Raw genomic sequence first — 27,478 nt, 5'->3', positions numbered from 1 at the left:
TGTGTGTGTGTGTGTGTGTGTGTGTGTGTGTGTGTGTGTGTGTGTGTGTGTGTGTGTGTGTGTGCGCAAGAGCTCAGTTTAACTATTAGTAGTTGATTAGTGAAGTGAACATTAGAGGAAGAGCAGATGGTGTTAGAAGTGGTACATGGTGAGGCCTGACTGTCAGATTTAAACATTGATTAAAACACTCTGATACAAATGCTCTAAACGAAGTCTTTGTGCAATCTCATCCGCTGCTGTAGTCTTCTCTGGGTTGTTAAACACACACGCACATCAGATATAACGGATGTGTGGCAGTCCGTGAATAATGACCCCTCGCTGCTCTGACATACCATCATAACTGAGTAAGCGTGTGTTCATTCAGGCACAAAGTACTGGAGAGCACCTGATTTGGACACACTTGTAATCACAGATCTGTTCTGACTGAAATGTGCCATAAAACAGCTCGTGAAGACCAGTTCAGTTTCAGTATCAAACCTTTGCCATCCTTCTAGTCCATCGGGTTTAAAATAAGTATTCAGTGATTAAAAAATGTGAATTAAAAAAGATTATGTAGCCTCGTTTAAAACAGAAAGAAAACAAGGAGGGGAAATATTAAAATCAAAACACAAGGTAGCCTAGTCAGGAAGGAAATATATAAAATCAAGTGAAAAAGAACGTGTAGTTTCTTGGAGCATGACTCTAATCTTAGGGTGATTTTGCTGTCCTCTCCTGGGAAGCTTGAAGCGGTCATTAAAATTTTTCAACTGTTAATAATCTTCTTCATCATGGAACGATTGATGTCAAACTGTTTGAAAATGGTCTCATAACTCTTCCGAGTATAGCAGCAATTGCTGGTATGTTTCCTGTGTGGCATTGTGTTAACACACCTAAATGCTCGAGAGGAACCTGCCAAATCTGCTGTGACACAGGTGGACACACTTGCTGATGATTAGTAAACCAAGTGCATGTTAATGCATCAGCAGTACCTGCAAAATAAAACAATTAATAAATAAACATCAGCTAACAATCCATCTATTCATCCATCTGTCCGTCTGTTCATTCATATATATATATTTTTTTATCTGCTTAAGCAATTTATAAGCTAGAGCAGGGGTGAGGAACTCCAGGCCTCAAGGGCCGGTGTTCTTGTGTCCTTGATCCAACAAAGCTGATTCAAATGGCCAGATTACCTCCTCAACATGTCTTGAAGTTCTCCAGAGGCCTGGTAATGAACTAATCATTCAGGTGTGTTGACTCAGGGTGACATCTAAAACCTGCAGGGCACCGGCTCTTGAGGCCTGAAGTTGGACACCCCTGAGCTAGAGCCTCTCCAAACCGACAATGAGTGAAATGTTGGCTACACACTCAACAGGTCTCTAGTCTCTCACAGATCATAATTCTGTATGACATTTTATAAGCTACAAATTATTTGGCCACAAAATCAAAATTTGAATGTTGTGAAAAAAAAACATTTTTAAATACCGAAACATTATCAACAATAGTTTTATAACTTTTAATCCGAGTGTGCACTCAAACCCATCAAACGTCTTTGATGTTTATAGGGAGAGAGATGAAGATGGTATGATGATGGAGTATTTTCAGAATTTGGGATCAGTTCAACTGATTCCAAATTCTTCAATCCTTTTTCAGTAAATGATTAATAGCAGGAAACTGCTGGTCTTTTCACTTTGAAGTCAAACTGTGCAGCCAAATGGGCTTCAAGCCTGTTTTTAAAAACTAACAACTCTTTTACTGTGCGGTGTCCATATACAGACAGTGTAGATTTAAATTATTTTATTTAAATATAAAATAATTTAAATTAACTCTTTAGGGAAATACAAAGGGAACGCTTGAACTCATTTGTACATGGAAATACTTGTTAATAAATGCATGTTTAGCAGAGTCGAACATTCCCTCAGATCAGCACAGACTCTGTTGTCTCGCTTCATTTTTGTAGCAATAAAACTCTGTTCAGACCAGGCAGCAGGGCTGCTAGCTGAACAAATAGGATTAATTCTCTAAGCTTTGTGAAATACAACCAATGTGTGGAGGACGGCGATTAGTGAGAGGAGAAGAAAGATATTCAGAGCCTTCTGGGGGTTATCTTCATAAATCCAGTTTTCTGTTCAGTGTGGTCAAACTCGGGGCGATAGCACATTTCTATAAGCGGTTTAATGTTCTGGAACGGTTATGTGTCCTCTGAAAGTGACACAAGTGTTTCTGATAGCATTTTATCTGAAAGTATACTCACACATTTACTACAGTCAAGCTATCATTAATGCATTTACTTAGGATCTGTGTTTAAATACACTGTTGAGATATTTGCCCTGTGCATTACTGTTTTGCTTTGTTTTCTACCTAATGTTTTACTTTCATTTCCACTAAATTGTATGTTTTATCACTTTACATATTGAGATTTTTGCAAACAGAACATTTAAAAAAATATAAAACTATAATAACAGCAATACATTTTATAATAATAATTAGAGTTATATATAATAATTGATATAAAAATCAGCCCCACCTAAACTAAGTACAAACTGTAAAATTATATTTTCCATTAATACATCAGACAATGTATGTCTGTGTTTTTCGGCACTGAGCACTCCCACTTTTTAACTTTAGGTACATTTGATTGATTATTTTCTAATAAAATTTAAAATGTTGGTTTTTATTTGTAATTTTTCACTGTCGTGGCTCAGTATTTGAATACTTCCTTAATCACTGGCTTAATCGCCACCCTTGAGGGAGGAAATTAATGTAAACACACACACAGCTGCCTTTTACTGAATCTGGTATTTTTCCTTTCCTGACCTTTCCTGAAGTCTGTGAGAACCATTATTATATGGACCAATGTGGGATTAAAACAGTTCAGAGTGGCAGTCTTGGCTATATACTGATAAGCATTCATCATGTTGTGGAAACTCTGGAACATCTTTAAATTTAAATTCAAATTATGAAGCTGCATAAAACCTTCTCTTCCTCTCTAGACTACTTTTAATGGTTGTTGAATTTGCTCATTTGCATAAAGAATCAATCAGCGCTTAATTCCTCATAGAGCAGGAGTGAAATTTTGTCTTGTTTATGAAATGCTAAAGGTTAATGTAAGATTTCTTAGCTGAAGTTCTTTGTTACATCCTCATGGTGACACTAAAGCTTAACATGCAGCATTTGCCAGTGGTGTGCAAAATTAGTTGGGCTTCAAAGTTTAAAATGAGCTCTCTACCTGTGATATTAAAAGACCTACAATAAACTAAGACAGCCTAATTTGCTTCCAAAACTAATACAAGGTATCTTTTCTCCAGATGAAGCTCTGCAGAGGCAGGAGGAGATCTGGCAGCAGGAGATCGAGGAGTCTCTCTCCATCTGCAGGTCACTTTCCGATCCATCCAGACCCAAACACATTGATTTCCTGCGCATCACTGCCCCCGATGATGACATCACTGACACACCCACACCTGTGCCCCAGGATTTGAGGGTGAGTAGAATGAAAAGTATGTGCTCTGAGCTCATCTCAACACAGCACAGAGTCTTAGAGTCTAAAGGTGGATGATGATGATGATGATGGAGCAGTTGAAAACAGCAGCCACTTTTGCAAAGTATTAATGGCACTGGTATGTCAGTTGTAGGATCAAGAGGCTGTGTTCTGTATATGGCATTAGGAGAGTGAGGCATGTAAGCATGGAGCTCTACTAGCTCAGAATCAGACTCAGAAAACTTTATTACTTGCAGTCTGTGCTCTATATTTAAGAGCAAAAATAAATCAGTGGGAAAATATTTTTAATTCAGTTGCATTGAGAGTGCTGTTAACTGCTGCGATTAACGGCTCACTGTGCAAGAATACGAAAGCTGTTTTTCCCAGAACGTAATTTAATTTCAACATACTGCACACACTCTTCATTCTGCATGTGTGAAAAGTTACAAAGAGTCTAAGTGCCGTTATTGTGATGCCTTAATCTAATTTCAGTGCCGTTGTTCTCTGTAAACCTTCCTGAAATAAATCCCCGTCTGCATCAGTCAGTGCTGCATCACTATGGCAATGAACTTGTCCTTGCTTTACAACTGTGTAAATCCCAGCCTCATGAGCCAGTCCAGGGCTACAAAGAGCTCTGTGTTCCCTGTAGTTGCATAATAGAAGGGATTTAACGCAACTCTGTAAGTGCATTGTAGGAGAGACGATAAGCACTAATAAATTCAATACTTCCTTCCTTCTGTGTGCGTGCATGACTAACTTTGCTGAAAATATTTGAAGTTTTGTTTAATTGTTTTGGCATTTTGAATCTTTATTTGACAGTATGAAGAGAAAAGAGTAAAGCAGAGAGAAACAGGCAGGAAATCATCTGGGACAGACAGGTGTTCTGTTTAAGATTAAAAGAAAAGATTACCGAACAGAATATGAAGAATTGAAAGAATCACTGAAATTAGCATGTGGTTACTTCTGTAATGGGGTATTGTACATATTACACATGTTGTTCCCACCACTTGTGTCACAAATAACTTTCCATCTATTCCCCCCAATGCCCCCAAACTATTCACACTGAAGGTGCTATAATACTTTGAAGATGTAATTTAAATGGGATGAAAAACAAATGCATATGTTCAGCAACAATATGCAGTAATATATAGCTGTCACTGCCACTTGCAAGCAGGCCAATAGTCTGTTTATTGATGTGCTCTTCTTATACCCTTTATCTGGGACTTATCCAACTGCAGAGTCACTAATGTCACTGTGTGTGTAACCCAAGTGGCTGATTTTAAGTGGCTCACCATTTTCAGTGAGATTTGTGCATCCATTTGAAAGCGGAAACTGATTCTATTTTATACATTTAGAGGACTACAATGCAATCATTTAATTTAAGCTTTAAATATTTTGTTTAGTTGTGTGATTGAAGCTAATTTCCCCTTGTGGGACTAATAAAGGTATCTTATCTTATCTTATCTTATCTTATCTTATCTTATCTTATCTTATCTTATCTTATCTTATCTTATCTATTCCTTCTGTTGTGGACGCAGTGAACTGTAGCAGTCAGTACAGTCCTAATTTATATTACAGCCTGGAGATTTATAATCCAGCACACACTGTAGTTGTTCAGCATGAAGCTAGATGATTTTATGGATGCATTCCTGTTTCATAAACATACAAACTCACATAAAGGCCACAGTGTCCCTCACCAAATGAATGCAAAAAACCACCTTATTAGTATTCATAAGCTTTAGTATAGCCCTATTAAGAACTCATTGCAGGGTGTGTAGGCATGCATCAAACATATGGAGTACGATATCTATTAGAGAAATGTACACAGTGTAATTTGATACAGTAAAGATGTTATCACAGATGAGGTTTGTCACTAACCTGTTGCCTCTGATAACATTCAAAGTAAATAAGGGTGGATCCCAAGAGCTAACAATAACTCAAACACAAAGGAGGAAGTTTGGACTCTTATTTTGATATTTTGTGTTAAGCAATCTACCCAGTACTAATAGTAGTGAAGATATTAGTATGAAGATAGTGGTCATTAACTCTACTACCTACTTTTTAATTTTATTTAGGATAATTAGTTGTTTTTGCTTTTTTTAAACATATATTTTAACAGCATATTTGTTTGCTGATTTAATTATGGCCATTTGGTGACTTTCCCTGCTTATTACTTTGTTTTGTTTGGATCTGTGTCACCAACTTGAATGTTATTTCAAACCTACTTACTATTCTCTGCTTATTTATTCAATTTATGCAACTATTTTATTTATAGATCAAGTTTCAGAATACTCTAACTAAAACATTCAAGTGAAAACTGTCACTATTTTCACTTTTCGTTTCCCGAAACTTTAAACAAACCTTCTCTGTCGATTGATCCTGTATGCAAGTTTCAATATGAGCTGATTAACAGTGCCGTGTAGGTGGGGTTAGACCCGCTGGGATGCCCAGATTAGCCAAGCATTGCTGTGTACCTGCAGGGGAATTGAGAGACCTCCCTGTAACTGTGGATTTACAGGCCAAGCATTTAGCAAGTGATCCCTGGCAGTCCTATTTACCCTCCTTCAGCTCTGGGTGTGGTGCTCCTCCATCTGTTCTGCGTGGCTTCCTTTGCCATACGGCTCACGGATGTCAGGGTGTTGTCGGAAACAACGGCTGGACACACCATCTGTTTCCAATTACTCTGTGACAATCCACAGGATGATGTCCAAGGTGCTGCTCTGTAAACTACTATAGCAGGTACAGAAGAGCCGGAGGGAAAAAGGAGCTGGAACTTAACTTCAAATGTGGCTGAGCTGAGTCACTCCACCACACAGAGCCATGGAGCTGAGCTTGGAAACCTTTTTTTTTCCATGACTGGATTTCTCTCTTGCCATTGGCCAGTCTGAGTGACTAACAACTACTTCCAGTTTTAGGTTTGGAAAATTAGCACTTTGGAAAGGCAAAAAGGCACTGTTAAAACACAGCGTGGATATGCTTGTTTCTTTTCGACAAACAGGGGCACAAAAACAGGTTGGATTTTCAGGAATAAGACTTTAATTAACTCAAACATTGCTTGCATTTGTTTATTGATTATAATCTGACGCTGCATGATACCGGAACCACGTAAAGAAGTGCTGCATGCTAAACGGAAGTCTAACTATGAGCAGTCGAGTTTCTCTAGCACTTCCTACTCACTATATTCTGGATAACTTCACCTGTGACTTGCAGTAAATGGAGCAGCCCGAAGCCACCCTGGAAATTTTTAGGAACCTCTCTGGGGGAGAAACTGAAGACATGATGCAGGAAGATATCAGTGGTGATCTGAAGAAAAATGGGGATGTGGACTTTACAGATGCTCTCGAGCATTCTAGTGATTTTTTGTCATATGTTATATTGCGTCATGCAGAGGAAAAGACCTCTAACTCACTGGGAAATTCAAGCTTGAGGGAAAAAGGAAATGACTCAGACATAACAGAGGAGGAGAGGAGTCATTATAAAGTAACCGAGCAGCAAAGCGTGGCTGTAAATACTGAAAAAGGCCTCAAGAAACAGAGCTTTGCAACAAATCATGACCAGAATAACCTGTCAGATGAACACAAAGTTAATGGCTGCAGCAAAGAGGGTTGTCACATATCACAGAATCCACTGGATGAAAGGGCCTTAAATGAATCTCTGCAGACAAGTTGTCAACACATTTCAATTGACTGCATGGATACTGATCGTGATTGTGTTGTATCCATCAGTGCCACGGAGGATACTGAAAACAGCAATGAAAATGCTCAAAGGGAACACTGCCAGGAAGATTCTGACACAATTACTTCCACTTCAGACATGGATTTTGATCCACAGATATGTGGAAACACTGGGCCATTGAAAAGTAAACATGTAGTGATAACTGTGACTCGAACAGGACCCGCGCTTGAAGAGCTGGAACAGATCTTGGATGAAGCTGAAGAGGAGGAGTCAAGAGATGCAAATTCAGAGACTCCCAACTCACCCCCCCATCTTCCCAGCCTAAAGGATAATTTGCCAGAGATGACAATAAAATCTGCAACTAATAATCCTCCACCTGACTCCACGTTCAGCAGAGCCACCTTCTCCCCGAGCTCCCCCGCAGACAAGCAGATCCAGGTCCCGGCTCTCTTCAGCGGCCTTAGGGTCCTAAGGAAGGGGGTCAATGGACCAGAGCATGACACCATGGCCCACATTAAGCCATCTCCTGTGGGAGGACGAGGGGCAGATTTCACAGAGAAGCAGAAGGACACCAAAGTTCCAGGGAGCATCTTAGACCAGATCTCTCATTTTCTGAGTCGGGAAAAGAGAGGAGATGAGAAGGAGGTATTGGAGGCTGAGGGAGACCGGAATGAAACAAGGGTGAATGGAAGTGAAGATAGCCAAGAGGAGGAGAAGAAAGAACCAGAAACAAATAAAAATACAGAGGTTTCAGAATCATGTGAACTTACAAAACCTTCCATGTCCAGTGCAGAGGCAGCTTTTGATGCCTTCAAGGCCTTCTTCACACCAAAGCCTTTAAAAAAGGACCCAGGAGATAAAGTTGTCCTGGAGGCATTGAGGAAGAAGATAAGAAATGATAAAGATGTACTTAAAACACTTTTTGAGAGAACCTCAAGTAAGACTCCTGAGAAGGACCCACCTGATGACAAAGTACGAATTAGTCCTCTCTGTGATTTTTGTTACTTTTTAAGATTAAATCAGGCTAAAAATAAAAAAACAAAGCAATTCTGAGCGTTGTGTGTGTTTTTAATCACAATTCATCAGTCATTTTTACAATGTAGCTGCAACTTCTGTTATTAATTCTGTCATTAATAATATCTGCTGTCAATTTTCTCACTCATAGTCAGAGACATCGAGCCCAGGTGAAGGAGAGGAACGAACTCCTGGTCGCCTACAAGCTGTGTGGCCACCTCTTAAGGAAGAAAAAGTTGGGCTGAAGTACACAGAAGCAGGTACAGACTAATGTATGCATGTCATAACTTGGCATGAAAACATTACTCCACATAAATCAACCCAGGACATTAACATTACACCTCTTCAAGTTCTACTTTCTAAGTTTATTCTTCAGTTTATCAGTGTCATACGGTTTGCTAATGCTGCTGAAGAAAGTAACTCCATCAATATGTACTATGAATAACTTCATATTAATCGTGCTGCCAATAAGTTATTCAGAAGTATATGTCAAACAAAATTAAACAGAAGGAACAAAAATAAAACTCGATTCCTCACTTTTTTTTTTTTTTTTTTTTACAATTTGTGTATACAGGTCACATTTTGACAGCATTTAAAATTTGCTTGAATTCAAATATGTACAAAAACACATCTTAAGGGAATTTTGGAAATGTGGTAACAGTTTCAAGGCTTTTTAAAAAAATAGAAGTATGATTAATTCTTTTTTCATGTTGAATGATGTGAACTTTAGTGTCAAAAGAAGAAGCAGCAGTTAAAGGTAATGGTTCTGAAATGGATTTAATGAAGTGAATATTATGGATTGGTTTATAGTGCTACTCCTGTTCGGCTGGGGCCTTTCCATGTGCAGTTTGCATGATCTCCTCTGCCTGTGTGGGTTTTCTTCAAGGACTTTACTTTCCTCCCACAGAAACAATGCATGTTGGAATAACTGGTGTTTTTCACTGGGCTTTGTAAAAGTTTGTGGTTGTCAGGGTGAGCGTACCCCCTCTTTGCTATGGAATAGACAGACTTTAGCCTCCTGTGACTGTACGCTGGTTAGACTGTTAAGGAAAGGTATTCACCTTACAGTAAAAAGAGAATAAAATCTAAATAGAAATACTATTATTATGTGAAATTCTACACATTGAATATGCATGACAGAGAACCAGTGTCTAGCTACTTTACAGTGTGGTGGATGTAATATCAAGCTCGATTGCAAAGGTAAACTGAACTCCACCCGCAAATGTGTAAACATCTACAGTCTGACTCCATCTGTAAAGGCAGTTCTTTAATCACACACTGTACTCTCACCGTAGTCTTTTTGGGGGTGGGGGGGCTAAAATTGCTGAATAGTTTGTGATTATAAATCACAGTTTACTTGCATTTTTAAAGGCATAATCTACTCCTGCTTGCTTTTGTATTTTAATGGATGAGTTGATAAAATTTCTTTGTTAATTGTTATCCACTTCACAGTAATCAGTAAGATTATCGAACACTGTTTGAACAGGGACAAAACCATGTGTACACGCCCATATCCCTTGACATACACTCCCTGTAGACACAGTGAGGAAGCCTACAGTAAATATACTTTCTAACTGCCCTTTTACTATCTCAGTCATCTAACAGCAGATGCTGTAAATGTTTGCTTAGACAGACGCCAGCCTCTATAATCTGCGAGCCTGTACTAGTTTACAGTTGGGACTCTGCTGCCATCATGTGGTAACACGTTGCATTGTTTTCATCTTTTGTGGGTTGTAAGCAGCCACTAGTCTGACTTATGTTCACAGGAATAAAAATACTCTTACAAACTAGGCTTGTGATGATTAACAACTTTTTTTTCTTTTACTAGAAAAAGCATTAAAATCATAAAGCTTTCTAAAAAAGACAGACTTTTTGATGATGTTTGGATCTGTTTTTCTCAGAGCACCAGGCTGCTCTCCTGCAGCTGAAGAGAGAATGCAAAGAGGAGCTGGAGAAGTTAAAGGTCAGTAAGGATGAGGGATTGTACGGTAATTTCCATGACTGCATGAAGAAAAACAGAAAAAGTCTTTCATTGCAGTATTACCACCACACTCATTGCCTGGTTCAGTCCCAGTTTGGGCTGAGTCATAGATACACACTTGTTTTTCAACATTTTAAAAGATACTTCAGTTTTTACATCTTGGAAAAATATGTATAAATAATGTTTTCTTTTATTCTGTTAAAAGTGAGAGAGTTTATATATCATAGACTCAAATGCACATTTGTTTTTAATTAAATGATGGTAGCTACAAAATCCTTTCAATGTTTGTCAGCAACCCTGTAAATGTGTGAACCATCACAAAAACATATTGCGATCTGAGGCCATATGACTGATAAAATTTTTGTATTTTGCGACATTTTCAGTGGAATATGTAAACAAATTTTAGTTGGAGTCTCATAAATCTTGGTGATGATGGTAAATGACCTAAACAGGTTTCTCTGAATTTTGCTTCAGAGACTGATGATCCCTCATGTATGTTATGGAACGGCTGTGTGCAGGCAGGAAAAGGACCAAAGTGCAGACTCCGGAGACAGACGTGAACTCAAAAAAACAGCTTTAATGCTGAACTCAAAGTAACAAACTTCCAAAGTACAAACATTAACGCAGGCAGGAAAACCACACCGCATAAGCGAGCGTAGATAAGCGTAGATCACGACACTGACAAACTGAAACACAGGGCTTAAATACACAGAGGGAGCAATCAGGGAATGGGCAACAGGAGGGAGACACAGCTGGGGCAAATCAGGCCTAACGAGACAAGGGGAAGAAAACCAGACACATTAACATGAGACATGGACTTTCAAAGTAAAACAGGAAACATAACACAGACTCACAGGCAAGCACTATAACAAAGGGAACAGAGACGTGGGACCAGGGCAGACACAGACACTGACTGGACGTGGGGATACAGCAGACAGGGGAGACAGCAACTATGGAACACAGACAGAAAACCAGAACACTAAAACTCTAACCAAACCCCAGAGAACCTAAACTAAGAATAATCCTAAAACCCATAAAGCAAAGCTAGAATATAATGAAATAACAAAATCAAAGAACCAAAAACACAAAACACTGGGTCGACGACCCAGGGACCCTAACAATGTATGCTGAAGTTCAGCCTTGCAGAGCTTTAGCAATGTGAATGATATCATTATGATCATCACTAAGATTTATTAATTAATAATTGGACAACATTATTTATTTCAGGAGGACTATGATCAGGAACTCTTCAGACTGAGGTTGGACAAGGATGAAAATGTTGCACGTCTGGAGTTCAGTCTTGCTGAGCTGCAGAACAAACTCTCCCAGGTTGGGACCCACTGTAAAGGGGAACTTAAAGATATGGCTGTGTCTACAGCAGATGACTTTTTGCACAAATCATTTCGCACCGTCTGCATTCAAACCGACCGGGAGACATTTGTCAAAACTGCTCAGGATGAAGAAGGTTCCGGGAGAACCTGTACATGCTCTCAGCAACAGAAGGTGGCCCCCAAAAAGTTGGACCTTGCTTCCATCAGCTTCGCCGGCAAGATCGAAGGCACACTGTCCTCCTCCTCTTCACTTGTAACTCCTTGTAGCTCAAAACAACTACCAGCTCCTTCTCAGACAGCATCACCAGCTAAATCAGATGTTTTTCCTTCTCCTCCTCCTCCACCTCCACTACCTTCACCATGTTCGTCTCCACCTATTAACTACATGCAGCCATCAAATGACCTGCCACTACCCCCACCTCCACCTCCTCCACCCACGCCAGGGTTATCGCTCCCTCCACCTCCTCCAGCATTGGGTCTTGGAGTTGATAAACCTCCCAGGAAACCGGCAGTGGAGCCTTCCCGACCCATGAAGCCTCTTTACTGGAACAGAATCCAGATCCAGGACAACGAGTAGGTCCACTCAAGAAGTGTGTAAGAGCATATTGAAAGTCTGTACTCCTTAAACATTTACGGCAGGCTGCCTGCCACCTGAAATGTGTGGCACCAATTTCACCCACAATAGTTCTGGCACAAAAATCCCTCTATATACAGAATATGGCAGAACTGCAAATCTTATGGCAGCCCAAGTTCCCAGGACAACTCGCCCCACATCTAACTGGTCCACCCCGGCAACTTTACAAGCAGGTAGCTCAGTGAGCTTACGCAGTAAGCAAAACACTGTAGGAAGACTATTCAGGAGAAACCCCCATACACAAAACTCCGTGGCCAACTTTTATAGACAAGACCATCCAGGCAAAACAGCAGTTCTGAGAACAGGCCATGAGTTTTATGTCATAATCAGCCCACAGAGCTGATCTGCACAGTCCCTGAGCAGTCTGAAACTGATACGTTTTACTGCCGTTTCCTCCTCACGGCTGGAAATTATTGGCCACGTTATAAACGGAATTGTGGGTGAGGTACGATCAAGGGGACATCCAGCCTGTCTGTAGCTGCTGTAAAACACGATCAAATTACCTGGGTTGACTCCACAAGTTGCAAACAGCCAGAATCATTATGTTCTGGAGATTACATCATTTTATTGTCTAACTGCAGTTTTCGAGAGAAAGAGCCGTCCTGAAACTCATCACCCTTCGATAGCTCAGTTGGTAGAGCGGAGGACTGTAGGTGTATCTAGTGGAGATCCTTAGGTCGCTGGTTCGAATCCGGCTCGAAGGAGTGTTGTGTTTTCACCAAATAAAAGGAAGCGCGCTCGTGCGCAAAAAGCTACACCTCTTAATAGGACCTCATAAATACTGACTGGATTTTTATATTGAATCATAATAAATTAATGAATCCTGCTTTATTGCTTAGATGGCCTCATATCAGCAACTTGATGTTTTTGTTGTTTTTTTCTTCGTTTTTTAAAGAGACTGTTTTGCTCTCTCCCGCAGTAACAACACATTATGGAATATTCTGGAAGAGCCAAACTTAATTGATGCCAGTGAGTTTGAAGATCTCTTTGCTAAAACCACCACACAGACAAAGAGGAAACCGCTGTCAGAGACTTATGAGAAAAAAGCAAAGCCTAAGAAGGTAAGAAATTAACGTCTGTCATCATGTTATCATTTATTCATCTTGTGAATCCCTTAGCTATTGCTAAAGAAAATGTAGGCTGCAATACTTAATGGCATGTGTCCACTAGAGGGGGGTAATGCATCATGGTTTACAGACTCCTCCACATCATGGCTCTTAATACTATGATTTTAAAGCAAGAGGAAAGTACAAACCAAGTGACATTAGTAAAATATAAGAATGAAGTGAAGCATTTAAACAAGAGAAAATGGAAACGCTGGTATGAAATGCTAGGCTCTCTATTCAGGACTCACTAATGGTTTCTACTGGTAAGGTGGTCATGGTAACCATGTTTGTGTGTGTTTTAGATCATTAAACTGTTGGATGGTAAACGCTCTCAAGCTGTGGGCATCCTCATATCAAGCCTCCACCTTGAGATGAAAGATATTCAGCAAGGTGAGGTCATTTCACTCCTTCATTGTACTGCAAGGAAACAACGTTTTGTTTCTACACTGATAACAGGCAAAACTGGACTCTATCATGATCCAATTAAAAAAAAAAAGGTGAATTGAATTTCATTGTTTTTAACAGAATCGTCGTGCTCATGAACTTGCAATGCCAACTGGAAAGCATCTGATTGGTAATGGTTTCATGTTCAGCATGACAATCATCCCAAGCAAACTGCCAGTGCAGTAAAAGTATAACTGAATAGAAGCACACAATACAGCACTATCAGTCATGGATTGGCCTCCTCAGAGCCCGGACTGGCCATCCACGCATTGTCCCACCAGTGACATTGCCTGCCAGCTATCAATGGGAATTCTTGTCAGAGAATCGCTGCACCTATTTTTCACATTTTCTGAGCCAAATATAAAGAAATGAAGGGTGACTCAAGACTTTTACGCAGAACTGTAAAATAACAATAAAATCAAAACAGTTTTCTAGTAAAATATAAAAGATGGCAAAATGCAATAACCAGTCAAAATGTAAAACATGTAACAGGGATATTATTTAAAGTATATTTTGCTTATAAAGGATAGGTGCTTACACACATTGGTGCTGTTGCCTGTCTTGAACAATCTTGCATAAGGGATTTTAAATTTCACAAGTCCTTTCTCTGAGATAAATAAAGGTTAACAAAATAAATAAATATATCTTCAAATTTTTACCGTCTTGTGGTGGAAAGCCTCTGGAACAGCGTTTAGATTCTCATCTCTGTTAAATCCTCAAAGTGCATGTAATCATCTTTTCCATCACATGAGAGATAGATTACAGTAGGTCACTAAACTAGCTGGGTTTCCCAGCCAGTCTGAGAATTTGAACCTGCAGTAAACATCCAGGTAACCACAGCTCCCTGAACATAAACCTTGGTTGGACTTTAATCGCGGCATCACAGAGAATGTACCCTGTATTTCACTCTGAATATGAGCTGGGGGTGAATTTGAAGCAGGATTAGTGGCCCAAACGCTCACCACAATGTCAGCAAGACGGGCAATATGCATTTCTAATCCAAAACTGAAAAATCTTTGGAGCAAACAGTAGACTGTCTTTCAGGAAGAGGAGCATGAAAGCCAATTTTTTGTCAATGCATTTTATTTATTTATTTTTTTGTATTTCCATGGATACGTTTATGATATCATATGTATTGATTATCCATCATTGATACAGAAGAGCAACTTTAGAAAAGCGTTGTCACTTCCCTTCGCAATCTTTAGAATTTGTCTGGTTGAGTGTGTTAAAATGTGAGTACTATGATAAATTTCTCTACTCTTGTCCGCTGAACTTTGACATAAGTCAAAATGCGCGATCACTATTGTTTCAGCAATAAATGATCAATACTAGGAGGAATATTGTGAATGAAGCCTAGTAAGCATTTCTTCCTTTGCAGTATACTGTCTTCTGATCAGTTTCACACACGCACACACACACACACACACACACACACACACACACACACACACACACACACACACACACACACATATATATATATATATATATATATATATAGGTTCTGAGTTGGATCTGACAATATATGAATCACAGCTTTTTTTAAATCTCTCTCCCTTCTCTGTGTATTTTTACTTCTAGCTGTACTGACAGTGGATCACTCTGTGGTGGACCTGGAGACCATTGAAGCGCTGTATGAAAATGTACGCATTTAGGCACGTAATTGTGTGAGACAATTGTGTACAACGATGAACCTTTAATTTAGAAGTTGCTATCAATTTGGCAGAGAGCACTGCCGGAGGAGCTGGAGAGGATCAGGAAACACTACGAGACGTCAGAAGAAGAGGATGTTAAGCTGCTGGACAAACCTGAGCAGTGAGTGCCTCAGCAGATGTTTAGAGAGCACAGCAGTAATTGATTGTATTTGTGGACTAAATAGACAAATACCAGACCTTCTGATTTGACAGTTCTAACAGGGATGGGTAATGTCATTGCATTGTGGACTCTCAGTGTTTATGTGATTGTGCTCCAGGTTCCTGTATGAACTATCTCAGATTCCAGACTTCGCAGGCAGAGCTCGCTGTGTCATCTTCCAGTCAGCCTTCATCGATGGGATCGCCTCAATTCAACGCAAGCTCAACACTGTCTTCCATGTCTGTAAGGTGAGCTAAGCACGTGACGTTCATTGAAGGTGGCCAGTAAATAATGTGACATGGAGTGGCGTGAACCCCAGTCTTGAAAAAAACTGTTGATTATCTAGGCTCTGCTGGAGAGCAACAGTGTCAGCAAGGTGATGGGACTGGTGTTGGCTCTTGGGAACCACATGAATGGAGGAAGCAGGATTAGAGGCCAGGCTGACGGCTTTGGCCTGGAAATCCTTCCAAAACTCAAAGATGTAAAGAGCAGGGTAAGGCTTTGATACCTACGGAGTCACTGTGGCTCTTTTGCCTGCCTTTCAGAACAGAGCACAGGAAGTGTGCCAAGTGTTTGGCCTGAGATTGTAATCTAACACGAGGATGAGGGAAAGTAGGTGTGAAATACATCATAATAAAGAACCTGCAGTGGTATAGGTGGAGGGGAAAGTAGAATAGTCAGACTTGATTCGATAAAGTGCCGTTATTATTGTCTATCACAGTGATAAGTGTGGGCAGAAGGGCAAGGATTTGGCTTCAAAAGCCAGTGAAATCAGGGTGTGTGAAAAACAATACTTATTACTGAAAGAAATTTAAATTAAGAGTAATAGAAATTTGTTTGTTGCATTTACTGAAACCCCAACTCCTGATACCTTTTAAAAAGGTGTGCTCTGTTGCCATATTTGTGTATGTGTTCAGATAAAGCATCTGTTCCTGGGAGAATATTTGGTATTGTACTTAAAAGAACAGAACAAAGAAGAAGATTTGAACTCATAAGCTTAACCTCAGCAGCATCTGCCAATGACAAAACTAGAATGTGTAGCTTGAGACCAAACTCTAGGTAAAAGAGTCCATTACATTCATCGTTCATCCAGCTTTCATGTTGTCCTTCCATTTCTTCTCAGGACAATCGCATCAGCCTGGTGGATTACGTGGTGTCATATTACTTGCACAATGTGGACAAGGTACTTTAAAAAAAATATGCAATTGAAAAAATAAATGTAGTAGCCTAAATGAGCACTCAAAGCACACCACACACACATTCATACAGTGCTAAGGGTTCAGTATCTTGCCCATGGGTGCTTCAGCATGCATGACCTTCCAGCTGGTGGATGACCTCCTCTATCTCCTGAGCCACAGCTGCCCTTATTGTAGATTAGCATGCTTAAAAATGGAACTACCTTCATAGAAATTGATGTGTTTGTGTTGTATTCTTATGAAAATTGGCTATATTAGACAATAAAACACAGGTTTGGACTCGTCCTTCAGCTGGGAATCACCTAACTCAGCATCACACACACTGCATCCACAGATGTAATGCATTTCTAAAATGTTTTCACCTTCCAGAATGCAGGCACAGAGAAGAGTATGTTCCCTCTTCCTGAACCGCAGGACATCTTCCTGGCAGCGCAGGTCAAGTTTGTTGACCTCGACAGAGATCTGAGACATCTTGGACGAGATCTGACAAGTACGTGACGTTACCATACCATCTCCTGTTCTCTGAGTTTTTGAAAAGAAGAATAACAAACAGACTCAGTCCCCTTTTCTCGGTTAATATTATTAGATGGTTGCACACATTCCAGACAGATGGCAAGCTTCCATGTGACTGGGGTGACCAGGAGTATTCTCAACTTGTGGTCATTTTGTTGTGTGCTTTTGTTTGAAAAAATCAGCCAGTGTAACTCTGTCAGTGTGATTTTCTGATACTTTCCAGAGGTTCCCACAGACCAAACTTTGGCTCAGTCTGGCATCGTTTTTCCACAGACATCCCCCTCCCACCTTCACTACCCTGGTTTCCCATCACTGGCCCCAGCCATTGAGTAGCTGTTTATACTTAAGGCCAACGGCTTTCCTCTGTGAGCAAACTCATGTTAGTGAAAGCTCAAGAACAAAAGACTTCCTCTTGTCTTTCTAATCCTTTTTTGCGTGTTCTTTTCACTGCCTAAGTGTGCGCATATGACGCCATTCAGCATGCCGCTCAGTTAAAAGTAATTCTGAGGACAATGCTTACTGTGCATGAGTATGATTATGAGTGAGTTCATTGTTGTGTCCCTACGTATGCATGTGATTTTGCATGCATTTTGTTGAATGCGTGTTTATGTGCATGTATTCTGAGACTAGCAGGAGTCTTGCTGCTGATACTGGCCTGGCGCCTTTCAGATCCAGCTTCTAATCCTTAGCCCATCAGATCTCCCATCGTTGTTGCTTTGTGCCCCTGTCGCCAGTGCAGGGAGACCGTAGCTTCCCACTTATGTAATCTCCAGACCCCTAGTATCTCTGGTATCTTTGCAGAAATGCACGGATCCTTAACCTGTATCACCTGGGCTCCAGTGTGGCCCCCAGATGTGTGCCACAGATAGCTTTCTTTACCTCTCAACACAGCTTTGTCTTATCGCACTGTCTACCCAAACCACCGTGCAATCTGGTTTGCCTGTCGCAGGTTCCTTTTGTTCTGCCTGTTTGAACTGCCCTCATGCCTGGTTTGAGGCTTTGCTTTTGTCATTCGTCACTCTCCCTCTGTTTTCTGTTTGGCTGGTATGAAATCTTTCTGTTTGTTGTGGTTAAACTTCTCTTAAGTCATCCATGTTGAGACTATATTGCATTTACATGGGTTATTCATTGGGAAGTTCATTCAAATTATTAATAAAGCTAACTAGCTATGCAGATTTGGATTTATATCTGTAGTTGGGTTTTTAAAACTACACATTGTGTACCCTTCTTGGGCCTTAAATTTTCTTGTGTCTGTTACAGTGGCAATAAAAGTAGTTTATTGAGCCACAGAGTTGCAAAAGGGTTTGTTTTTTTTTTGTTTAGTTGTTTTTTATTGTATATCAGTCATGGTTTCAGCCATGCTAGCAGTCTGTGTCTGTGCTGGTCCATGCTATTTCACCTACAGGTAGATGCATATATTTTTGCACAAGCATTCATGGTCCTAAGTGATTTCTCGACTCTGGTGATTTCTTGGTTTTCCTTAATAACAACTCAACAACTGTCCGATTGGTTATTGCTGTATTTGGTACACCTTTTTTATATTCTCCACACAGTTTATTATATCAAATTACAATTTTTTTTATTTTTTTATTTTTGGCTTAGTGCTTATATACTTGTATATGCCATGCACACAGTGAACAAGAGCTATCCATGATGTTTCACATGATACAACCACTGCCTGCGAGGGGGAAAAGAATATTCCCGGACTGGTTGCTGTAGGTTGCTGGCAGTTGTTTTGTGAAATCTGTCATAAAGAGGCTGCTGCACCAACAAATGCATGTGCCACTTTTATTTTGAAAGTAAATGTTCTCGGTTTCCAGTTTTCACAGTTTCACTGCTGCTTGGAGAGCTGGTGAGTGTTTGAAGGTAAATTGCAAACTCTGGGCAACCAATCACGGCAGATGTCTGCTCGGGTTTTCTTCCTGTGAAATAGGAGTTTTTCCTTCCCACTGTTGCCAATTGCCTGCTCCTAGAGGGTCATTTGATTGTAGGCATTTTTTTTCTATATTACTGTAGGGTCTTTACTTTACAATATAAAAGCTGATGTTCTAATGTGGTGTGATACTTTTTAAAATCCCTATAAACCTTGAGTGGACAAACAATAGAAATTAAACTCTTTAAATAATAAATACATTTTTTTTAAAAAGACGGAGACTCTACAGTACGCAGCGGTAGCATCTCTTCCACAATGTAGCCTGCAATAATGTTTTTAAGCTCACCTTCAGACGCTTTCTGTGCTGCTGAAGTAAAATCACCTTTTGCCTGCTTAGCAGGAGCTGCCGCGGAGTTATCCATGGATGATGAATAAGAATCACTCAGAAGTGTTCGTCTATGCTCTCGTGTCAGGCGCTTCAGTAGATTACTCGTGCTATTAACAGCGGCCGATAGTTTTTTCTCCCCAGGACATAGCTTACATATTACTGTAATATTCTTGTCTGCTTGTTTCAGAAAAGTGAAGAGACGGGAATATTTCCATTTCATAAAGCAGCCACTCGCTTCAGCCGAGTCCGACATCTTCCGCTTTAGAATACAACTATGCAGCAAACTGGTGGGAAATGACGTACAGCTGCACTACAGCGATGTTAAAGCGGCAGAGTTTACTTTTACGTTTAGAAGATAAATTATTGAAATTAAATAATGATATTCAGCGAGTTTAATTATTTTACAATGTAACGCAAGTACATTGTAAGTAACTGTAATTAAAATACCTAAAAATGAACAGTATTTAGTTACTCTACTTTTTCAGTGGAAAAGTAATTTAATTACAGTAACGCGCTACTTAGTAACGCATTACACCCAACACTGCTAGCAACCAAAACTATCTAAAGAAGGTTTTTGCCTCGGACAGGAAATACACACTCAGTGAAACGTGTTGCCAGAAGGTCACTGACTGGTCTGTGGGTCTTTTTTACTGGGTCTTTAGCAAACAATTTCCAGGCTAGTGCCATCAGCCTCCAGCAACCACTTGCCAACTGGTCAAGGATTTTCCGCTCATTACCAGTAGCCTGTGTGACTGTGGCTATATTCACCAGTGACTTGTCCAGAATTGTGGAGAAAAGATAAAATCATGTGGTTAGTAGTCATGTGTTTGCAAAACTTCAATACATCTAGCACAAAGTACTCACAAAGCTGTAGGTGTAGCTACTAGTGTTGTCTTGTTTTGTGAGCAATGGCAGTGGAACCATCACTTTAAGACCTTAGCTCAAATAAATAAGAAAAAAGGATGGATAAAACAAGGACAATGTTCAAATTTCATATTTGCTTGTCTTGTTCCAAAGTAAAGAACACTGTTAAAAATGTCACAAATGTCAACCAATCCTATATAAACTACCCCCCTACAGAAGTAATGGTGTAATTTGAGAGATGAATAATTCTAGCATATCATCACAAAATACTGTCAACCTCCTTAAGAAAGCATTTATCCCTCACTATGAATCAAAATCATTGTTTCAGTGCAGTTTGTGTAATTGCAGTCTCACATCTGAAGTCAGCTATATTTACATGAAGGTCCATAACTCTCTTCAGTCTGAAATAAGCAAACGTCTGTCAGGCCCAAAAGGCAGACAGAAGAAAGAAAGGCTCCCCACACAATGCAAAGAGAGGGAGATACGCGCCTCTACAGTTTACACAAACCCGAATGAAAACAGTATTCTTTTGTAATCTTATCTGAAAGATGTTGATCGAGCATCGGGGTGGGGGTGGGGTTGGTTCAGCCTATATTATGACTGGCTCCACAGACTGGCTCCTGTGATCCACTGATTGGACACAGCAACGTGGAGCCGCAGACTGGAAGGGGAAAAGGGAGAGAGAGAGGAGCAGTCGCCATCTCTGGACGAATCTCAACTAGTGATATCTGAAGAGGAAGCGGCGTAGATAACCTCACGCTGGGGTACAGGTGGACCTAGTTCAACCCAGAGCTCGTCCTTCTCTATGTGAATCTGCACGTCTGACAGAGACCTTATAAAGAAAAGACATGACACTTGAAGAATTCTTCATTTAAATCTGTGGGAGAATTGAGCAATAGCCGAGGTTGTTGTAGATGTTGGGGTAAAAAAGGCATTTTATCAGATTTAACTGCTGGTTCTATAAATCCATTTTATGTCTTTGTAAAGTATTCTGTTATTGATTATTGACCATGTCAAATAATTGTAGCACTGAGAATTTTCTTACATACAGCTAAAACAGTAATGACACAAAATGAGGTGGAAAAGTCAATGAAGTCATATAATTATACATAAATGAAGAACCCTATTGAAAGGTCTTAATTACTTATTTTGTAGTATTAAAAACATCATTAAAACTGACAAAACCCAATACTAGCTTTACAATACTGCCAATTCAGACGAGTGTGTCCAATATTTAAATTTGGAAACAAATAAACAAATATAGGATAGTTTTTTAAGGCAGAAATTACAAATCTGGAATGCATCTGAGCATCTTCTGGTTTCAGACAAAAGATGGTGGCATAAAGGTCACCTTTAAACGTGTTTGTTGTCTTATTCTCTTCTTATGGTTATTTTAAACAAGCTGCAAATTGTTACAAAGAGAAGAAGAAAGAAATGTTCTTCATAGCTTCAATCTTCTCCAGGCTCTTATCTGAAATTTTGTCTAAATATTGAAAGTGTAATGCTTCCTGAATTTTGTCATCATTGTGTTCTTTTCAGGGTGCGAGAAAGACGTACAGAAGGTTTGCTCTGACTCTCCTGAAGAATACCTGCAGCCATTTAAAGACAAGATGGAGGCTTTTGTGCTCAGTGGTGAGGAGTTACCATTCATTTAATGTGTTATGTAAAAACATCAATGAGATACAGTCATATTAAAAAAAGAGTGCGCCCACAGTGCTTCCACAGGAACTAAGAGGGTATTTAGCAGCCAGATACAGCGAATAAAATATGGTTGATTAATTGATCCCTATAAAAGTCGAGGTTCTGGTAGTTTCCTCGACTGGGTCATTCAGGCGTGTTGACACAATGCTATAATCTTCCCAGGGTTGGGCAAAACCCAAGACCTCTGGAACAATGTCCTTTAGACAGATGAGACCAAAGTGGAGATGTTTGGTCACAATGCACAGTGCAGCATGTGGCAGAAAGCAAAGACAGCACAAACAGCAGTCACATCAGCTGTAAGAGAAAACGAGACACATTCATATAAACAAATGCCCACAAGGCTCAATCAACAGAAACAGTGTTGTAAAGAAGTGTGGGCCAGAATTCCTCTATATGACTTTATCATTAAGAGAATGAGACCTGTAGTTACTGTTGCTACAGGTGGTGCTACAAGCTATTGAATTATGGAGTCTACTTAGTTTTTGTTTCCCATGACATTTTTTGTAATGATTATTCCAGCAAGGAAATTAAATGTTGCGCACATCTTTTGAAATATGATTGAGAAGTACGGTCACATACACGCTGAATATTTGACATTATGAGCTCAGTTTTAAAAGCGTTAAAATCTTTTGAAAGACAGATTTTTGTTGTTTTGAATATCCTCCAAGCTCCGTGCAGCTTCTACTGCAATTAACATGTAATTGCCTGCTTGCACTTAAAAAACTGACTGCTCTTCTTCACATTCTTAATTATCCTCAATTATTTCCCCATAACCCCTACTCATGAGCAGATTATTAGATAGCCATACTGTCGACAGACATGTAAAAGTCCCCCCAGCCCTCATAGAAAAGCAAGAGTCATTGCTTCAAAGAGATATCTTTGTACCTGTTTTCTGTTTGCTGTTGATTCTTTTCTTTTTTTAAAGTAATTTGTCATTCAATCAAGACATGTCTTTCCTTGCCTCTTATAAATGTAGTCTTTGTGTCTTTAGTAGCCTGAAAATTACCAATGGAGTGTCTTTGGTATTTGTATGTGAGGGAGACAGAATGAATTCAGAGTACAGCCTAGACACTCAGATAGGGATCAGACAGATTTGGCAATGGCTGAGACACACAGGCACTGGGCCTTCTATGGAGCTCTTTCACTGCAAAAAAAGTTAACTCTTACGAGCTGAGGAATTCCATGTTGCGTAAAATGTTTATAGTGATCCATTTCACGTTTGAGTATTCAGTGAATACTTAATAATTCTTCTTGTGAGCGTCATCTTTTTTCCTCTCCACCCAGTAACAAAGGTATCACAATCAAGCTTCAAAATCAGTGTCTTTAAGAGAGCCGCCTATTCAGATCATCATCTTTTGTCTATTGTCTCCCATTTGTTTTATTTGTTCTAAAACTACACCAGACAATTGGACTGCATGCAGGATCTTTTTCCAAGACTTTATCTTTTGTTCTAAGATTTGAAGTTTATCCTCCTGCATTCTCTTCCTCTTAGATAAATATAGATGTGAATTAAACCACAAGACTTTAAAAAAAGTCTTCAAACAAGAACTGGAATTGGGGTTTTATGAGAGGGTGTGTCTTTATTTACAAATTTCATTAGTGGGTAATTTCTGTAGCTTTTTAAAATTGATTTTTTTTTTATTGTTCTGGGTCTGAAGGAGACTACCAAAACATTACAGAGAGACAGACACAGATAACAAGTAGCCTACCTGTTATTTGACATAATGGCATAATAGCAAGAATGGCTCCATTGACTGCATAATTGGTGTTTTAAGACCAAATGGTTGTCTGGCTCCATTAGACAAGGTCATCATCATACAAGAGGATCTTATTGTGTAACTATGAATAATTAGATTCGCAGACTTTCCATAAAGTTTAAAATTAATCTGTTTTTTGTTTTTTTTTTTGGAAAGTCTTGCAAAAACTAAACTTTTTACCGGCACACTTTTTAACAGCACGAAAAGAGCACGCTGAAGCTTCTTATCAGATGATGACTGTACGAAAAAGGTAGGAAAATTAAGTTGTTCATTCATGTGCAGCATGCAGGTCTCTATCTGAATTTGGCTCCTAGAGCTATTTGCAGTTCATCCATTCATAATATTGTGTCTATTTTTATCACTTTCCCATTTTCCCTCCCTTTTTTTCTTTTTATTATCTTGCAACTCTTTTTTTTTGCCTTTTTAGTTATTCCCGTTGTTTTCCATTTCTTTTAGCTACGTTGTGACTCTTTGTTATCATACCCCTTTTTGTCTTTTTTTCATGTCTATAAATATTTTCGTAGTAACAGGCCAAACATCATACCAACTAAATGGTAAAAGTCTGTTAAAGTTATAGAAGTGTAATAACATGTATTACAGTGATCAACTGAAACAAAGTGCTGAGGAGGACAAAGCAGAGGACCTGGGTTATGTTTTTAGATGAGAGGAGACACAAACACTAAGATAAAATTAAATTTTGATCTTGATTTTTTTAAATACTTGTTTTCAGTTTCGAGGACTTGATCCTGTACTTTGGGCTAAAGCCTAAGACGGGGGAGACGGAGGTGACAGCTGGCTATTTCTTCATGCTCTGGTTTGAGTTTTCTGCTGACTTCAAGACCAGGTGGAAAAGGGAGAACAAGAATATCTCTAAAGAGAGGTAAGTAATAGAGGTGTGTGTGTGTGTGTGTGTGTGTGTGTGTGTGTGTGTGTGTGTGTGTGTGTCACCCTTTGTAAACAGTTTCACAAAAACCACATCAAGGGGAATCACTAAATTAAAAACTAAAGAAATATAATCCTCTAATAAAGACCTTACCGATGCCCTGTGTGGGAAAACAATGTGTTTGTCTTCACTTAATTATTGCAACATAAGAATGAAACATAACAATTATATCTGATATTAGAAAACTGTTATGAATCCTTTTAGCTCTTTATTAGTCTTTTTTAACATTTAACCAATCCAACATTAATCTGACACAAAAGGCAAATATCTCTCAGTGACATCAGTAAAGGTGATATTGTTTATATATTAGCTGGCATCAGTGTTTATCCAACGTATAGGTGCATCTGTAACTGCTGGCTTAAAGAGTATTTTGCACATTTCTATTTCTCTACTTTACGTTTTGCTGCATATATATAGAATAGCTTGGCCTCATTGTGGTTCTCTGGAGTGTTTTCATTTACTAAATGCTTCACTTGCAGGTTAAAAGAGGCTCAGCAGTCAGTGAAGAGGATTACCGGAGAGAAGAAGGTGGAGACGAGAAAGACCAACCCCAGCAGCCTGGTAAGACTGGAATCAGTTGATTTACTGAGGAAGCAAAAAGATTTGCCTTAGATGACATTTGTGGAATTAGGCCTTAAATGTGAAAAACAGATCAACTCATACCAACTCAGGAATTCTCTTGCAAAGTTACTTTTTTAGCATTGCTGCTTTTATCGACTTAATAGAAAATCTTTTTGGAAATGTCTTCTTTTCTCAGTCCAGTCTAAATTTGCTCCCAACAGAAAGAGCGACTGCGTCAGAAAGAAGCCAGCATATCTTCAACTTAAAGAAACCAAAAAAAATTGTTCATATCCAAATCATTCTAACCACCGGATTATGTCCTCACAAAGCTGGATCCAACAGGATGTGAGCAAGGGTACCAAACATGCATGGTCCTTGAAAAATGTAGTTTATTTATTTACTTGTATTTACTTGTATTTGTTAAGTGGAAGATTTATATTATAACCATATTAAAACTTGTCATCTAACATATATTTAAGTTTTAAATATTAAAAAAAATCTTCTGTGCAATATTTAGACATAAGTAACAGCTTCAACTGTGTATAGACGGATACATTTTTGCATCAAATCTAAAATGTAAAATCAAATCTTTTACAATATTTTTCCACAAATAAAATCATTGCTCATAGAAAACTGTGATGCAATAGCTTGAATGCAGTTTTATTTACAAGTGCCATTACAATGAATGATACACAAATTATGCGCAGCCATGAAATCAAGTGGCTTTTAGCAGTGCATGTATAAAAGTGTATGTCTCTAAAACCTTCAGCTCCATGTCCCACACAGTGGAAACAATGCAACCTCTGAAGTCATCTTATATTTTTGCACATCCATTAGCTTGTTGGGTTTTTTGTTTGGACAAATTTTGTCACTGGACTGCCGCAAACCAGCCTGCACCTCAACGGTTCGCATTGGCCTAAAACTTCCTGTCTGCAAATGCATGTGCCAACACATCCAAGTCTGTTTACACTCACAAAACTTCAAGCAGCGACTGATAATTGGCAGATGTTTGGTCATTGTGTGGTAAAGTTGTATTTGCAGGTCAAATTATCACCTTATACAGAACGTGACACATGAATCTCCCACTTAGCAGTGTGTACTGTCTTTTAGCAGATTTAGTGGTCAACTGTCTCTCCCCCCAAAAAGGCTCAAGCATGTTCCTCACTTTTCTATTCCAACTTATGCGCCTTTTAAGCAAAATAGACTCTCCCTTCTATATTTTTCACAGAAGACAATATTACTGGCCAGCATGTTTTAGTTTATGGCTAATCCATATCGATAGTAGTGCAGCGGCACAGCTTTACGCGCTGGACTCGTTTCCTCTTAGTGCTGGGCGTCTGTCCCGGACAGAGGAGGGTGTATGTGACGGTGCTGAAGGCTTTGGGTTTGCAGGCCGAACAGGAGCGAAAGGCGTTTCCGTCCTGGTACTTGTTCCGCGGGATGTAAAAGGAGTTGCACTGTCCGTAGCAAAACCTGTTAATGATGGTGCGGCGAAGGCAGCCCTCCTCCTCTATGGTCTGCTTGAGCGGCTGTGTCTTACACCAGTCCAGCCGCAGGTATCTACGCTCAGTGACGTGCAGCGCTTCCTGGCTGGACTCCGGCACTTCGTATGTTGAGGTTACTGGCCCCGTCGCGCGAGAAATTAATCCAATAAGAGGGGGCTGTACACACGTCGACGATTCATTCGGGCTGTGTTTGTTTGGCTGTGGAAACGCGCTTTGAAAGCTCTGAGCTTTCGTACTCTTCAGCGGGGTGAGTAGCAGTGCCAAAACGACTGCAAAGCTCTGCACTGAATGTGTCTGCATCGTTGAACCTGAAAGGAAAACGGAACAAAAGTTAAGTCCTCGATGGAAAGGAATTTACGCACAACTTTTACGCACACATAAAGCACCATAGAAGCAAGCAGTGGATAATTTTATACACAAGTTATATATATATTATACACATTTCAGAACCAATATCTGTTAAGTGGAGTTACCTGTTTTTTTTGGTTTTTTTTTTTTTAAACTCCTAGCGTGAAAACAATTATCCAGTCAGCATGCGTGTCTTCTAGAGGTCCGCCGTCCTTAGTTGTGGTTTTATGGATTACACAGTGAGGAGATATCCAATTTTGAGTTTCTCCAGAACACGCCCCCAAACCCATATCCTCTCCATCCTGCCTGTCTGTGAATGCAAATCAAAATCCT

General features: G+C 39.5%; 2 protein-coding genes and 1 non-coding gene across 8 annotated transcripts in view; 2 read left to right on the top strand and 1 right to left on the bottom strand.

Moving 5' to 3' along the window:
• fmn1 (formin 1) overlaps positions 1 to 25,632 on the top strand; it is a 28,696-nt gene extending 3,064 nt beyond the window's left edge. Inside the window, exons 3-20 of one of the 6 annotated variants that reach the window (XM_005931524.3) lie at positions 3,288 to 3,460; positions 8,298 to 8,406; positions 8,877 to 8,903; positions 10,048 to 10,109; positions 11,355 to 12,031; positions 13,012 to 13,153; positions 13,501 to 13,588; positions 15,224 to 15,285; positions 15,369 to 15,457; positions 15,615 to 15,744; positions 15,843 to 15,989; positions 16,620 to 16,679; positions 17,062 to 17,182; positions 21,870 to 21,962; positions 23,987 to 24,038; positions 24,519 to 24,668; positions 25,211 to 25,292; positions 25,514 to 25,632. In XM_005931524.3, the coding sequence (XP_005931586.1) occupies positions 3,288 to 3,460; positions 8,298 to 8,406; positions 8,877 to 8,903; positions 10,048 to 10,109; positions 11,355 to 12,031; positions 13,012 to 13,153; positions 13,501 to 13,588; positions 15,224 to 15,285; positions 15,369 to 15,457; positions 15,615 to 15,744; positions 15,843 to 15,989; positions 16,620 to 16,679; positions 17,062 to 17,182; positions 21,870 to 21,962; positions 23,987 to 24,038; positions 24,519 to 24,668; positions 25,211 to 25,292; positions 25,514 to 25,558 (2,309 nt within the window). In that variant the 3' untranslated portion in view covers positions 25,559 to 25,632. Of the gene's footprint in view, positions 1 to 3,287; positions 3,461 to 5,595; positions 8,105 to 8,297; positions 8,407 to 8,876; positions 8,904 to 10,047; positions 10,110 to 11,354; positions 12,032 to 13,011; positions 13,154 to 13,500; positions 13,589 to 15,223; positions 15,286 to 15,368; positions 15,458 to 15,614; positions 15,745 to 15,842; positions 15,990 to 16,619; positions 16,680 to 17,061; positions 17,183 to 21,869; positions 21,963 to 23,986; positions 24,039 to 24,518; positions 24,669 to 25,210; positions 25,344 to 25,513 lie in introns of those variants that run through there. The other 5 variants (XM_042224722.1, XM_042224724.1, XM_005931526.3 and 2 more) reach the window with 5 other exon arrangements.
• On the top strand, positions 12,709 to 12,796 carry trnay-gua. Its single transcript is given in 2 exon segments — positions 12,709 to 12,745; positions 12,761 to 12,796. It is a non-coding gene; the product is annotated as a tRNA-Tyr (tRNA).
• A 909-nt stretch (positions 25,633 to 26,541) lies between the features above and the next one.
• Positions 26,542 to 27,421, bottom strand: grem1a (gremlin 1a, DAN family BMP antagonist). The gene is made up of 2 exons (XM_005931523.2): positions 27,271 to 27,421; positions 26,542 to 27,105 (listed from the first exon to the last, which is right to left on the bottom strand). The coding sequence occupies exon 2, from the start codon at positions 27,095 to 27,097 to the stop codon at positions 26,558 to 26,560; it is 540 nt and encodes a 179-aa protein (XP_005931585.1). The 5' UTR covers positions 27,098 to 27,105; positions 27,271 to 27,421; the 3' UTR covers positions 26,542 to 26,557.
• Positions 27,422 to 27,478: the final 57 nt, after the last annotated feature.

The sequence above is a fragment of the Haplochromis burtoni genome, unplaced genomic scaffold (genome assembly GCF_018398535.1).
Source record: "Haplochromis burtoni strain Fernald_Lab_line unplaced genomic scaffold, NCSU_Asbu1 Contig_147, whole genome shotgun sequence".
NCBI classification, from domain to species: Eukaryota; Metazoa; Chordata; class Actinopteri; order Cichliformes; family Cichlidae; genus Haplochromis; species Haplochromis burtoni.
The sequence above is the reverse complement of the archived record's forward strand: the minus strand, read 5'-3'. Positions and strand labels throughout refer to the sequence as shown.